Source organism: Zonotrichia albicollis, chromosome 19, assembly GCF_047830755.1.
Source record: "Zonotrichia albicollis isolate bZonAlb1 chromosome 19, bZonAlb1.hap1, whole genome shotgun sequence".
NCBI classification, from domain to species: domain Eukaryota; kingdom Metazoa; phylum Chordata; class Aves; order Passeriformes; family Passerellidae; genus Zonotrichia; species Zonotrichia albicollis.
In genome coordinates, this window is record NC_133837.1 from 11,347,572 (window position 1) to 11,362,224 (window position 14,653).

General features: G+C 45.2%; 1 protein-coding gene across 2 annotated transcripts in view; it reads right to left on the reverse strand.

The window, feature by feature from the left end:
• Window positions 1–14,653, reverse strand: part of LOC102073609 (ATP-binding cassette sub-family A member 9) — a 32,022-nt gene continuing 17,369 nt past the window's right edge. The window contains exons 19-39 of one of the 2 annotated variants that reach the window (XM_074555020.1): window positions 14,027–14,186; window positions 13,624–13,790; window positions 13,077–13,204; window positions 12,222–12,359; window positions 11,092–11,205; window positions 10,410–10,580; window positions 10,138–10,251; window positions 9,839–9,946; window positions 9,200–9,268; window positions 8,504–8,595; window positions 8,045–8,165; window positions 7,054–7,168; window positions 6,705–6,796; window positions 5,311–5,474; window positions 4,166–4,241; window positions 3,590–3,684; window positions 2,070–2,189; window positions 1,180–1,320; window positions 544–623; window positions 396–451; window positions 1–292 (exon numbers count right to left, since the gene is read on the reverse strand). In XM_074555020.1, coding sequence (XP_074411121.1) covers window positions 203–292; window positions 396–451; window positions 544–623; window positions 1,180–1,320; window positions 2,070–2,189; window positions 3,590–3,684; window positions 4,166–4,241; window positions 5,311–5,474; window positions 6,705–6,796; window positions 7,054–7,168; window positions 8,045–8,165; window positions 8,504–8,595; window positions 9,200–9,268; window positions 9,839–9,946; window positions 10,138–10,251; window positions 10,410–10,580; window positions 11,092–11,205; window positions 12,222–12,359; window positions 13,077–13,204; window positions 13,624–13,790; window positions 14,027–14,186 — 2,411 coding nt within the window. In that variant the 3' untranslated portion in view covers window positions 1–202. Of the gene's footprint in view, window positions 293–395; window positions 452–543; window positions 624–1,179; window positions 1,321–2,069; window positions 2,190–3,589; window positions 3,685–4,165; window positions 4,242–5,310; window positions 5,475–5,725; window positions 5,797–6,704; window positions 6,797–7,053; window positions 7,169–8,044; window positions 8,166–8,503; window positions 8,596–9,199; window positions 9,269–9,838; window positions 9,947–10,137; window positions 10,252–10,409; window positions 10,581–11,091; window positions 11,206–12,221; window positions 12,360–13,076; window positions 13,205–13,623; window positions 13,791–14,026; window positions 14,187–14,653 lie in introns of those variants that run through there. The other variant, XM_074555022.1, reaches the window with a different exon arrangement.

Genomic DNA, 14,653 nt, shown 5'->3' on the forward strand with positions numbered 1-14,653 from the left:
TCAAAGGATAAAGGCTTTATTTATTAAAATAATAACTCTTTTTTTTTCTCTGTGAGGCAGAACACCTGCAGGGCTGTGTGTGCTGTGACGTGGGTCAGCGAGTGCTGGGGCTGCAGCTGACCACAGCCACCAGTGATTTCACTGATGAAATGCAGTCACACTGCTGAAATGCATGGAATATTTCCCACTGTGGCTCCAGCAATCAGGGCTGAAGGGGTCTCTGCTCCACAGCCCCGTTGGATGCCACCTCCAGGTCGTGCTCCTCTGCATCCCTGGTGAGGTCTACAAACACCTGCAATGGGAAAGCACCCCATCATTGCCATGGCCTGGCTGTATTTGTGGTGGTCACAGCTTATTTCTTCCTTTCCCAACCTGGAGCTCCTGCACAAGCCTACCTGGTGCAAAGTGTTCAGTGACAAGCTGTACTCCTCAAGCTTGAAATTCCGTTTGGCTGCGGAGGGATGGAGAAAGCATCCTTAAAAACCAAACCCACAGAAACCATTTGAAAGTGATTTCCTTATTTAACTGATTGTTTCCTTTTACCTGCTTCTAGCTGGGAGAAAGACCTGGACAGAGGTAGTGCATCTGCCACTGGAATCTTGTAGGTGAGCATGGAAGAAGTCCTGAAAAAGTGATAAAAAATGAATTCTTCATCTTGTGACTCAGCAGTGCATGTTGCAGATATATTTTAATGAAAAATCCTTTCCTTATGATTTTTCCTCCTGATAAGCTGAGAGGCCTCAGGAACAAAATGTAAACATTGATTATCTGCTGCTGTGGAATCCAACAGGTGCATCTGTGATTTGTCCATGTTGGTTTGTTTCTAATTAATGGCCAATCAAAGTGAGCTGGTTCGGACTCTCTGTCTGAGACAGAAGCTTTGTTATCATTCTTTCTGATTCTATTCTTAGCCAGCCTTCTGATGAGAACCTTTTCTTCTATTCTTTTAGTATAGTTTTAATGTAATATATACCATAAAATAATAAATCGAGCCTTCTGAAACACGGAGTCAGATCCTCATCTCTTCCCTCACCCTCAGACCCCTGTGAGCACGGTCACAGTGCAGTTTGGGGGGTTTGTAGGATAACTGTGCTCCAGGTGAATCACTGAGCAAGGTCAGCAGGAGGAAGAGAGCATCCCAACCCAAATCCGGGCTGTGGGCAGCCCATGGGCACTGACCTTTCCTGCCGAGCTGCCTGGGGGAAGAGGTTCAGGATTTCGGTGTGCAGAGCATCGCCCTGCCCTGCGTCTGTCATCTTGAGTTCTAGGCGGTAACTGGTGCCAAACTTCCTTTTGAGATCCTCAAGGGAACCGATGTACCTGCAGAGGAGGGGAAACATGGCTCAGACCACCACAACCAGAAAATAAATCCATGGCTTGAGGGAGCTGAGGAGTGGTTGTGCATCCTCTTATTCGTCAGCTCTTCATGCCGTGCTACCTCCCACAAAACTGATTGTGACACACGTGGGAGCACCCAAACCAGTATTTGCCATTAGATTAGGAATTGACAAAACCAAACTAACCCCAGCTAACCCCAAAATAATCCCAAAATAACCCCAACCCCCAAACTAACCCAAACATAACCCCAACCCCCAACAAAGCTAAATGAACCCCAAACGCCAATGAAGTTAAACGAACCCCAACCTTACCCCAAACTAAGCCAAAAGAACCCCAAACAAACCCCAACACCCAGATTAACCCCAAAATAATCCCAACTAACCCCAAACTAAACCCAAACCCAAACTAACCCAAATATAACCCTAACCCCCAATGAAGCCAAACTAACCCCAACCAAACCCCAGCATAACCCCACTCTAACCCCAAATGAACCCCAACCCCAGATTAACCCCAAACTAACCCAGACCAAAACCAAACTAACCCAAACATAAACCCAACCCCCAACCAAGCCAAACTAACCCAAATTAACCCCAAACTAATCCCAAACAAAGCCGAACGACCCCCAAACGAGCCCCAACCCCAGATTAACCCCAAACCAACCCAGACTAGCCCCAAACTAACCCCAATCCAACCCAAGGCAGCCCCAAGCCCAGCCCAGGTGCCGTGCCCACCGGAGCCGGCCGCACGCCAGCACGGCCACGCGGTCGCAGATGGCCGCCGCCTCGGGCAGGGACTGCGTGCACAGGATGGCTGCCCGCTCCCTGCTCCGCATGGAGGCCTCCAGCATCCTCCTGCCAACACAGGGACCACAGTCACCTCCTGGCAACGGCCACGGGAAATGTCCCTGCTTCTTCTTCTGCCTCTGCCAAGGTGGGGATTGAAGCGCTACACACAGTATTTCGTGTTCAGGTTTAGATGTTTGGTATTTCTTATCTGTATTAAAAGTCATCAGGTCTACACCATTCTACTAACAGGATACACAGCAGCTAACTATCTTTCTATACAAGGTCTTATGAAGCCAAACTGTCCAATTAAGGAATGACACCTAAATTATTTTCACTTTTAACTCAGTAACTGATCACTTGAAGTCTGCAATGCAGACTTTTCTGTCCAATTGCACAAAACCACCCCAACCCATGGAGAAGAAGGAAGAAAAAGGTGAAGAAGAAGGAGAAGAAGGTGAAGAAGAAGGAGTAGCTTCCACCCTAAAACCTCCACCTTGCTCTATATTTATTACTATATTCTAAAACCCCAAACTCTAAGTTTTCCACCCTGTGATATTACAAACTTCTAATCAAACTCTACACCCATAATCCCAGGGTTATCAATCAATTTTGGAAGCTTCTCCACAGCCTCAGGCCAATTGCAGTATTTTCTTGTGGGTCTGTGCCCTTCAGCACAGAAAGTTTAAAATTCTCAGCATCCAGGGCTCCAACACTGGTCTATATCTCCCTCCATAGAAACAACTTTTAAAAGTTATTAAAAAGCAGAGATCTATTTAAAAGACCTCAGTTTTCTCATTTAAAGATGACCTGGATGCCACTGCTATGTTGTGATTTGTCATGTCAGCATTCCTCCAAATTTTGCACTGATGAAAAGCTGAAGCAAACACCAGCCCTGAATGACTCAAGGGAGAACTTCCTACAAATTCTTCCCTTGCTCTGAAGAAAAAACAGAAATTTGGGCTTTTGTACTGAATGCATGGGTTCAGCTGGTGCCTACTGAGATTTTTTTGGGGTGCATTAATGATCATGATGGGTTCATTTTTTGGGGTGTATTAATGACCATCATGGGGTCATTTTTTGAGGTGTATTAATGACCATCATGGGTTCATTTTTTGGGGTGTATTAATGACCATGATGGGTTCATCTTTTGGGGTGTATTAGTGACCACTATGGGGTCATTTTTTGGGGTGTATTAATGACCATTTGGGGGTCATTTTTTGGGGTGTATTAATGACCATGATGGGATCAATTTTTGGGCTGTTTAATTGACCATTATGTTACAGGGCTTGCTGCCAGCTGAGTGAGGAGCTCAGCAAGCTCTCCCCATCCCCTGGGCATTGGGAAACAGAGAAAAGACAGATCTCCACTGTCCCCTCTGCCTGCCCAAGAGTTCCTGCAATGATGGGTGAGCCCATCCTGTTAATCCTGCCCCAGATTCCCATTCCTGCCAGGCCAGGGCTGCTCACCACATGCGGCGCTGCCCTTTGGGGTCCACGCTCACGGAGGGCTCATCCCAAAGCATCACTGCTGGGCCTCCCAGGATGCTCAGAGCAAATGACAGCTGGAATGGCAACAACATCAGGTCAGGGCTCCTTAATTTACCTGCAAAACTGGTGCACCTTAATCCCCATGAATTTTTCAAAGATGAAGCTCTTGATTCCGAAGTACAAAAGGAACAGGGATTTAAAAAAATCCCACTTCAGGTGTTCTCAGTTAATGTTTTAATCTCTCAAAATCAGATTTCCCCAGAACCCCTGAGCCTACCAAAGACGTGAAAGTGAAGTGGTTTTCCATCCCATTTACTGGAAGATGTAGGTGGTGGGGCGTGAAGAGGTGATTGTAAATCCAATTTGTGGTCAGCACTTAAAGAATGGCAAAAGGGGGTGAGGAGGAGGGAGGGAATCCTGCCAGCATGGATTCAAAAGGTATTGATGAAAATGAATGATGCCAGGAACCCACTCAGCTGAAGGTTTCCTCTGTACCACGTCCAAGAAAGAGTGAGCAGGGCTTGGGGAAGTAGCAAAGACAAATCCAATACGCACCTTTCTGGCTTCTCCAGCAGATAAACTCCTTGCTGGGGTCTTGAAATGCTTCAGGAGATCCAAGGTTCTTCCTATGCTGTGGGGAATGGAAAGGGAAAAGCCTCAAATGACCATCTCTGTGTCAGGGGAGCTGAGGAAGCAGACACTAACGTATTTTGGTTGATATCCATCACTTTGGGTTACTTGGGGATTCTGCTCCTAACTTGGATGTTAAATTGAGGAATTTTTGCAGAAATTTAGGGCAAGAAGTACAGCTAATGAGAGAAGTGAGTTACTCATGCAACTACCCATGAACTGAGACAAGTTTGGTTTTTTTTCTGAATATTCCCAGGTAAACTTGTGTTACAATCTTCATAGGCAAGGGACTGAGAACAGTATAAAACACCAGACCCCATCAGGAGAAGCCACGTCTCTAAGGAGAGGCATTGAAGACGTTGTCTCTTAACCACACGAGTCAGTTTTGTTAACAGAGAAACCCTTCCCCACCCTATAAAACACAGAGTGATTGGGCTGGTGTGGAAATCAGAAAAACAGAAACTTCCTCAGACACTGAAGGATTTAATCTACAGCATTGGAAGAAGCTTAGATTGACGCAAAAATACAACACACAGATATTAAGCAGAAAAATAATAAATTTATATTTCTATAGCTGTAGGTGAGAGTATGCCTTAAGTAAGTGAGGAACTGTATTGATAAGATGGTGAAGGGTTTATAATAAGGGTGGGATTGTATGGAATAAGCTGAGAGCTTAGAAGTTATAACTGAAGCATTTGTGAGCCTGTGAGACAGAAGCCATTAGACAAAAGTATCTGCACTGCAGCAGGATTAGTAATGGTGTTAGATTAGAAAAGCAAACTAAAATTCTATAATATAATAAATAAATGAACAGTGGCAACTGTCCATTGGTTTAGAAAGTTCTAGATTGCTTTGTAATGAACAAACTTGCGAATACTCTTGAGCTATGGCCAAATGCTTGCTCCTGTAAAATCTCACGGCCTCTGAGATTGATGTTTATCTGAGCAATAAATCATTCCTAGCTTGAAAACAGTCCCAAACCTTCATTTCCAGCAGCAACAGACGGGCTGGAAGGCTCCCCACCTCAGGAGGGAGGCAGAACCAACAGATGAGATCATTTGGCTTCCTACCAGCTGATGGCAAGGGCAGCATCTTCCTCCCTCATTCCCCTGATGGCAGTGAAGGCCTCCAGGTGCTGCAGCACGGTCAGGTGTGGCCAGAGAGGGTCCTGCTGTGGGCACCAGCCCAGGGACCCCGGGCATGGGGGGGCTTCATCCTGGCCCCTGAGCAGCACCTGCACAGACACACAGCTCCGGTTGTGGGGTCACACAGTCACAGGGGGCTTATTTGGCTGGAAGGTACCTTAGAGTTCATCCTATCCCACGCCTACCGTGGGCAGGGACATCTCCCACCAGCTCAGGCCCCCAAGCAGCACCTGCACAGACACACAGCTCTGGTTGTGGGGTCACACAATCCCTGTGGTTTGCAGAGATCTCAGAGCTCATCCTATCCCACCCCTACAATGAGCAGGACATCTCCCACCAGCCCAGGGCCATCTTCCATCAGCCCATGGCCCCCACAAATGGGGGGACTTCATCCTGGCCCCTGAGCAGCACCTGCACAGACACACAGCTCTGATTGTGGGGTCACACAATCCCTTTGGTGGGGGGTATCTCAGAGCTCATCCCACCCCATCCCTACAATGGGCAAGGACATCTTCCACCAGCTCAGGTTGCCCCTGGGCATGAGGCAGCTTTATCCTGGCCCCTGAACAGCACCTGCACAGACACACAGCTCTGGTTGTGGGGTCACACAATCACAGGGTGCTTTGGCTTGGAGTTGTTTCAGAGTTCATCCCACCCCTTCCACCAGCCCAGGTTGCCCCAAGCCCCGTCCAAGTGGCCAAGGCAAGCAGTTGTGTGGTCAGCAGCCACTTGGGAGTGGTCACCCTCCACGACAGGGTGATCCTGCTCCATCTGCTTTTTCACTTTGGGTGATATTACCAACACCAGCCTGTCCTTTCCTAGTAATACTTTTCTATTTCCAACCTTCAGTCCCAAATCTGTAAGAGCAATGGCATTTCTCCTCCCCCAGCACATGCCATTAATCATTCTGCACGCAATTAATGATGGATTGTCACTGGCCCAACGCTGCTCACATTTGTTTTCAGTTTCCTGGTTTTGCAAGGCTGTTTATGGAGAGTGTTATTTTTGGGGTTTTTTAGATGTCAACAATTCTTACAGGGCTCGAGACATTTCACAATGGGTTTCCAATGCCAGCTGAAGATTTCCTGTTGCTCAGACTCTTAAATCTGTAACACTGACTTTGATGAACGCTACAATTTATGCTTGGCATAAATCAACACTTTTTTTCTCAGCTCTGTAAATATCCAGGACACATAAATTATACATAAACATCCATATATCCCCTGATAGTAGGAAGATTTTGCTGGCTTGCCTTATCACATTCTTAATTTATAAATGCATCAAGGTCAATTCTGCAGCTGCTCCAGGGAGCCACCTACCTCCCCAGCAGTCACTGCTACACCTCCAGAAATCATGTTCAGAGTTGTGCTTTTCCCAGCTCCGTTGGGTCCTAGCAGACCTAAGACTTCTCCTGGAACAAATATGCAACAACTGTTAATAATATTTATTGGTAATGTGACTGCTCCCCTGTGTTCTATGTAATATTTAGAAGTACAGTAGCAGAAAGGGTTGTTTTATCCCCATAAATTAAAATTTTGAATGCAGGAGCCCAGAGTGCCAGGTCTCAATGCCCACAAGAAAATTCTAACAAAAATATTGCCTCCAAACAAAACTTTCAATTTAGATTTTAGTATTTATATTATAGGAAGTGCAGAAAAGTACTTGAACCTTTTTTAACACCAAAAGAGAGGTTTTTGACAGCAAGTTTCTTCCCTTTCTTAAAGATGGAAGTGGCTGTCTTGACTTCATATTCCTTGCGCAAACCGTTGACAACAACCAAGTCCTGTGAAGAGACAGAGAGGGAAATAAAAATTCTCCTCCTACCCCATGAGACAGCTGATCTGTTCTTACCATTAAGGACTTTGAAAAAGAGAAATTTCTAAATTAAAAAGCCATGAAACAGAGGTTAAAAAATAAAAAACCAAAACAGGAAAATATGCAGGATGGGAATAAAAATTATGGGGCCAGTTAAAGTCCTTGTGGTGCCACCGTGGGCTGGATGGCGAGATCACATCTTCCCGGGATTTCTGCTGGTCAGAGTGACTCTGAGATATATACAGTCTCTTTTCTATCTGTTCTCATTCTCAAAATTGTTTATTGTTTCTTATTTATATAATTCTTTTTCTGACTCGCCGAGGTCTGTCTGCCAGGTCGGGTTGAGGCACACTGACCACCCCCAGAGGCAGTGTTGTCTTTTTAATGTAATTAATTACAATAACTTCTTAATACTTATCACTAATGTTAGACAGTGAGTTTCTACCTTGAATTAATCTAAAAGTGCCAACATCACTTAAAACACGGAGGCTACAAAGAAGAAAGAAGGAGGACAGGGCACACTCAAATTCTTCTATATTGGGACTTCGAGTACCCATTCTAAAAACCTCAAAATTCTACTTTTCACCCTGTGATAAACTAACTATCATCCTACTTAAACTTTTGGGGTTTGCAGATCTTCAGATAAGGTTGGTAATTTGCTCCATGGGTCAAAACCAAAGGCACAGGGTCTTGGGCTGTTGTGCCAAGGTCTCCGAGCCCCTCTCAGGGTTTCGAGGGCAGCCAGAGGGATGTCCTGGGCTCTGAGTGCACGGGCTGAGGAAGCAGAGGGAGCTGGGAGGATGGAGATGATGGGGAGTGGAAGCAGGGCCGGGGCTGGGCTCACCTGCTGGCGCTGCAGCGAGGCCAGCGCGGCGCGCACGCGGTCCCGCTCCGCCCGCACCTCGGGGGGCTCCTCTCCGGGGGGCTCCTTGTTCTGCTGGGGCTCCTCCCGGCTCTGCTGGATCCTAGAGGGCGGCAGGGTCACACTGAGCCCCCTTTCTGACCCGCAGGTGGGGCAACTGAGGGGCGTTTGACAAACTTTTTTTCCACTTGCGGTCTCATGAGAAGGGTGAGACAATACTGATGCTCTAATTCACAACTTCGCAATCAGAAGCCAACAATTTCCTAATTACAAAACACTACAAGCATTTCTTAACTTGTCAACTTTGACCGCACTGAAAAATAACATAACAGTTGTTTTTCACATGACATGTTTTACCCGTGCTGTCAGCAGGCTGTGCAGCTCCAAGCCCACCCTGCAGCCTGGGGTAATTGTGGCTCACAAAGAACCCCTGGGACCCACCTGAAGATGGGATCAAACCCTGGGACTGCTTCTCCGTATCTCATCTCCAAATAGCGCAGGAGGAAAGCAAAAACCACAGAGTGGATGTATGGCTGAAAAGCAGACACTCGTTAGGTTTGGGCGCAGACAAGGTAACAACACACCCCCTTAATTTTAATTATAAAGGGATGCATTAATCTCATTAATTTCAGCTGTTGAAAAGGTCTGCAGGGGCAAGGAGCTAAATGGATGCTTTGCAGATATTCCTCTCTGATATGCAGATTATTTGCAAAAGCCTTGATTTCATACAGCAGCTCTAGCCCAGATAATCCACCTGCACTCCAACAGACATCCCATGGGATGGGAGATCCTCTCATCCTTTTGTAGCAGCAGCATTGGCATGATCAGTTTATTAATAATATCTCTGACTTCTACATGAGCTCCATTTAAGCCCCTGCCCCATTTTTGCAGCATCCAAGCACCACATGAGGCACAAGCCCATGATTGCTTGGAATTTGCCTCCCTTGCCAACATTTTATTGTGACTAATTTAAATTTCAATTTTGACTACAAAATTTTAAAATTTTGACTAAAAATTTAAATTTTGACTACAAAACCCATCCTTAATTATGGGGAAGAGTTTACAAGCCCAGTGCAAGCCTCCTGCATCAGTGACAGTCATCCCTGCCCAAACAACCATCTCCAAGTCCCTCCTTACTGCAAAGACAGGCATGTAGACGTAATTCCATCTCTCAAAAATGATGAAATCGTGGTACATGAGGAAATTCTGGAAGAAAAGGAGATCAGTCAATTAGAAAACTCCTCAGCACGGTGTGTCTCAGGGCAGGGTCAGAGAAAGAGGGGCAGGTAGGGATGTTCAGCTTTTCTTCAGGATGGGATAAAGGAGCTTTGATCTGCATTTTTTAATTTGGTTCTCACTGCCTCAGTGGGTTGTGGCTCTCCTGGCTACAGAAATTCAGAGGATTGAAATCAGCCAGGTTAAGCCGACCTTTTCCATCACTGCTTCTCTCTTCCCAGGTCTTTGGCCTTCTCCCAGCTCATTTCCTCTTTCCTGGTTCTCCCATTCCAACACTTTCCCCTCCCATCCCACCCTGCTGCCCAAATACAGCCACTGTAACAGCTCTTAGTGACTAAACAAACCAAAAATACCCCAATCAAACAAAGGATTAACGGGTCAAATCTTGGCCTCTTCTCTCACTCAACAGCCTGGAACTTCTCCTGTTTCCTTTTCCCTCTTTCTCGCCTTTTGACTGGGAATTTGGGAAGTCCCTCTTGCTTTGCCAGTTTTTGCACCATTAGGGTAATTATTGAATTTAGTAGGATGTGTTTTGCTTACTAGTCCACAGAACATGATCCAGCCCACAGGTGGAAACATAGGAATCAGCAGGCAGATGTAGAAAAGCACTTCATGATGGTCACTGTGCATAAAAGCAACATAATTCACCTGGAAGAAAACAGAAAAACTATTTACAACATTAATGTATTGTTGCTAAAACCCGGGATATTTGTCAGTGATTCAGGTTATTCTGCTGAATATTGATATAAACTGAAATTGATTTATGTAAATGTGAAATGAAGCCCCAAGTGCAAGGTGTGTAAATCAAACATTTCAGAGTGAAGGTTCTCCTCACTTACCAGAATGAAGGTTAAGGACCAAATGTAACGATTACTTCGCCCCATGTGAAATTTGAAGGCCATTAAATAAACGAAGAGGACAAGAGATATTCCATAACCAAAGATACAAACAAGCTGCAGAGAGAGAGACATCAGTGACCAGGAGATGCCTGGGAATATATATGGAAACCTGCCCAGAGAAACCCATTGCAAATGAACTCTCTAAAGCCAAACCCTGCAGTGAAACGAGGGCAGGGAGCTGTTCCCATTCACCCACTTGGCCCAGAGCTCACCAGGGTCAGCACAGCACGGATCTCCAAGGGGCAGATGCGGGTGAAGAGCACCAGCAGCCCAAACATGAGGCACATGAGGCTCCAGAAGAAGGGGATGTCCACCAGAGCCTGCCCACACCAGTAGGCTGAGGGGAAGAGCCCCGCCAGCCGCAGCTGGGAGCGAGCCTGGAGCTGCAAAAGTGACAAAAGTGAGAAAAGGGAGAGTCTAAAACATCAACCCTGCTCCTTCTCTATTCCCTTGCTCCTCCCTTTCTCTCCTTTCCAGTACTTCCAATTCTTAGTTCAGCCATTGTTTAAAACCACATCATTCCTAAAAGGAAAAAAATTTAAATCATTCAGATCTCAAAAGCTTTATTGACATCCAAATTATTGTGGGCCCCAGCTGGTTCCCTGGGGTGCAGAGAAGTGCACTTTGGTACTGATCTGCCTGATTTTCTTCTAACATCCTACCTAGAAACCACAGAATCACATAATGGTTTGGGTTGGAAGGGACCTTAAAGATCATCCCTGCCATGGCAGGGACATCCCCACTGTCCCAGGCTGCTCCAAGCCCTCTCCAACCTAGCCTTGGACATTCCAGGGATCCAGGGGCAGCCACAGCTGCTCTGGGCATCTGTGCCAGAGCCTCCCCACTGCTGCTCTCCAGATATTTTGCATTGTATTCAATCCTCATGCTCTTTACCTTGTAATCCTCCACGCTGCTCATGGCAAAGAGAGGAGGCAAACCAGCAGCCAAAACCAGCAGGTAGGTGAACAAGCCAAAGAAAATGTAGTGCTTCAGCTCTGGGTTTTCTCCCTGCAGAAATGCAAGATATTAGGAAGGCTGAAGCTTAATAATGGAGCTCTGTGCATTGTGTTTAAAGGCTTACAAGCAGGTATTGTATTTGAAATAAGCAAGCATTGTTTAACCAAAGGTACGTGTCCTTATAGTGATTGGATAGAACTACTGTCAATGTGCTTTTGCTTTGTGTGATTGGTCAAAAAGCTTATAAAGTGAGTTGTAACATTAAATTCTTGGTCTGCTGCCTGAGATGTGAGCTGGTGGCATCTTCCCATTGTCATAACCAAGTAATGACACCAATGCTGGAAGATAAAACAGCTCAAGGCACGATCCCAGCAGTCTCGTCTCATTTGTGATTTGTACAGAGCCCCCAACCAGCGTCATTAAATGTGGGATCTCAGGACCTCAGTCCTGAGGACAGGAGGACTTCACCGGGGTGAATGGTGAAGGGATTGGTTAATTAGAAGGTGAGACACAGGGTTTAGGATTTCTGTACAGGGGGGTTTAGAGAAGTAAGATGGAGGAATTGGGGCGTGTCCTGTCCTTCTTCTTCTTCTTCTTCTCCTCCATCTTCTGTGGTGATGGTGGCACTTTGGGATTGGTCATTACTAAAAGTGCACCGGGTAATAAAAATAAATGGTATTGGGGAAAAATGATAAATATTGTACACGTAACAATGGGTATAAAGATAGGTGGCTGCCCTCCGGGCAGCACAGTGTGCTCATGGCTGACTGCTGAGCAGAGCTCTGTCGGGCTGAAAGAACATCTTTTAGATAAACAATTAATAAACATAAAAACCGAAAGAAGAACTGAAGCCTCTTCTCGTCCTTCGATACGCGGGCTGCCCCAAGGCCACTCCGGGCCTTTCCAGGCCCTTCAAACAGCCGAAAACCCGACAATTAAACACCGCCAGGCACCAGCAGCAGTGGCACCACTGCCCTCAGCCCTTGGGAGCTGCTCCCCCAGCCCCCAGGCTGTGCAGCCCCCATCCCTCCAGGCGGTGCTGGCCCCGCAGGGACGGGGACCCTGACCGTGTAGAAGAGCTGGCTCCAGACGCGGAGGCGCGCGGTGGAGTTGAAGAGCCGCAGGAAGGAGTTGCTGAGGATGTTCACCAGCACAGGGAAGCAGTTGATGGGCTCTGGGCTGCACATCACCGTGAACTGGCGGCTCTGAAGGTGTCAAAATAAAAAAAGGCCTTCATGTCCCTGAGAGGTGTGAAACTACTGAAACTCCTTATTATGCCAAAATAATATTCTCCCTTTTCTGGTACATCTTGTATTTGTGAGGTTACCAGAAAAAGGCAGGAATGATGCATCTGATGCATGTTCTTAGAAGGCATATATATCATATTATATATTATATTATATTATATTATATTATATTATATTATATTATATTATATTATATTATATTATATTATATTATATTATATTATATTATATTATATTATATTATATTATATTATATCACATCGCATCATACCATACTATACCATATCATGTCATAGACTACAGAAAGGATAATTACAGAAGGCTAAAAAGATAATAATGAAAACTCATGACTCTTTCCAGAGTCCCAACACAGCTTGGGCCTGATTGGCCAAAGAGTGAAAACAACTCACACCAGAATTCAACAAAAAAATCACCTGTGGGTAAACAATCTCCAAACCCATTCCAAACCAGCAAAACACAGGAGAAGCAAATGAGATAAGAATTGTTTTCCTTTTTCTCTGAGGCTTCTCATCTTCCCAGGAGAAGAATCCTGGGCAAGGGGATTTTTCCAGAGAATGTAATGGCCACAGGTGCATTTATTTCTCTCATTTAAATACTTCTCAGGAAATCCTGTTGATGTGCAGGATGAAAGAAGGGAAAAAAAATATCCCTCACCTTGCCTTCCAGGGATATTTTTATAGCTCCATTGTAATTTGGAAGGCTTGTGATATTTTTCTCCAAGGCTATTTCTGGGGTTATGTTTTGAATCTTCAAAGCAGCAATGAAATCCTCGATTTCTGATCCTGAAATCAAGTCAAGGACAGAAATTAGAGTCATTAGAGGGATTTTTTTCATTAAATAAAAACAGTTTCTTAGAAACAAGTTCCTGCTTGCAAAGCAGAGTTATGTTAAAAACCCCAAATATTGAAATTCTAAGCAAACACATATTGTGTGTATCTTTTCTATTTATTTCAACTGGTTAAACAAAATATAGTTTCAAACTTAGTTTATTTATTGCTCTTTGTTAAAGATTTCCTGGTTCATTACTCTTTTACATATTATATATATCATCACTAGAACTGCATTTGCTTTTGCTCAAAATAAAACACCTCTCAATGCACATTCCTTTATATATCTCTGGCATTTGTAAGGTTGCTCTGTCAATTATAATAAAATTCACATTGATGCAGAAAGTGAGTCAGCCTCACATGTTGTTCCTCACCTGTGTCATTGAAGATGAGGAGGTTTGTAGACCTATTTTGAAATTTCTCTTTTGTGGGAAGAAAATACTGGCTAGATGAGATTTCCCAGCTGCTGGCGGTGTGCCACAGATGAAACATCATTAAAACCATCAGTGGTGGAAGGACAAATATTCCAAATAACAGCAATCTAGATGGAAAAACAGACCATAAGAGAGGCCAGGGGAAATCCACTAAGAAGTAATTGTGTGATTTATGGGGAAATTTAAAACTTAAGCAAGCCAGAGTTCTCCTGCTAAGTCCAGACTGCTCCTGTTTTTGCAGCTTTGAAACATTTCCCACCTAATTCTCTGCTTCCAAACATCTCCAGCAGCATTCAAACCCCTCCTGAGCTGCTCCAGGGCAGGTGGGAGCTTTGGTACTTACATGCCCCTGAGGAATTTTCCGTCGTGCTTGAGCCTGAGCAGGTGAATCCTCAGCACAGCACACACCTGCTGCCTCCAGAGCATCATCCCACTCATGGCCAGGAGCCCCTGCTTGGAGAGCCAGGGGAGGTTCTGCTCCCTCTCCTCGAGGTCTCCTTCCCCTGTGTGTTCACCATGAAACGCCATTACCCACAAAGAGCCTTCCAAGGACACCTTTTAGTCCCCAAAAATCATCAAGGATCTTCTGCTCTGAACAGCTTTGAATTGCTTAAATTTTTTTTTTTTTTTTTTTTTTTTTTTTTTTTTTTTTTTACAGAGACAAGAGTTAGAAGCGCAGAGAAAAAGGGCCATAATTCATCCAGAATAGAATTTATATTGGTGAATTCAGACTGGCTGCTGTGGGAACACATCCCAGATCTTCACTGGCCTTGGGAAGGGCCTTCTGCAAACTTTATCCCTTCCCACCTCCTGGTCTGGGCTGTACAACCCTTCAAAGGTAAATAAATATCTTTCCAACATGAGCCTTAATTCTCATGCTTGAAACCCTTTGGGAAGCAGAGACTGAATAATTTGCACCTCTCCAAGATGATGTTCCCCACTGAAGGCAAGTGGGACACAACTAAGCCAC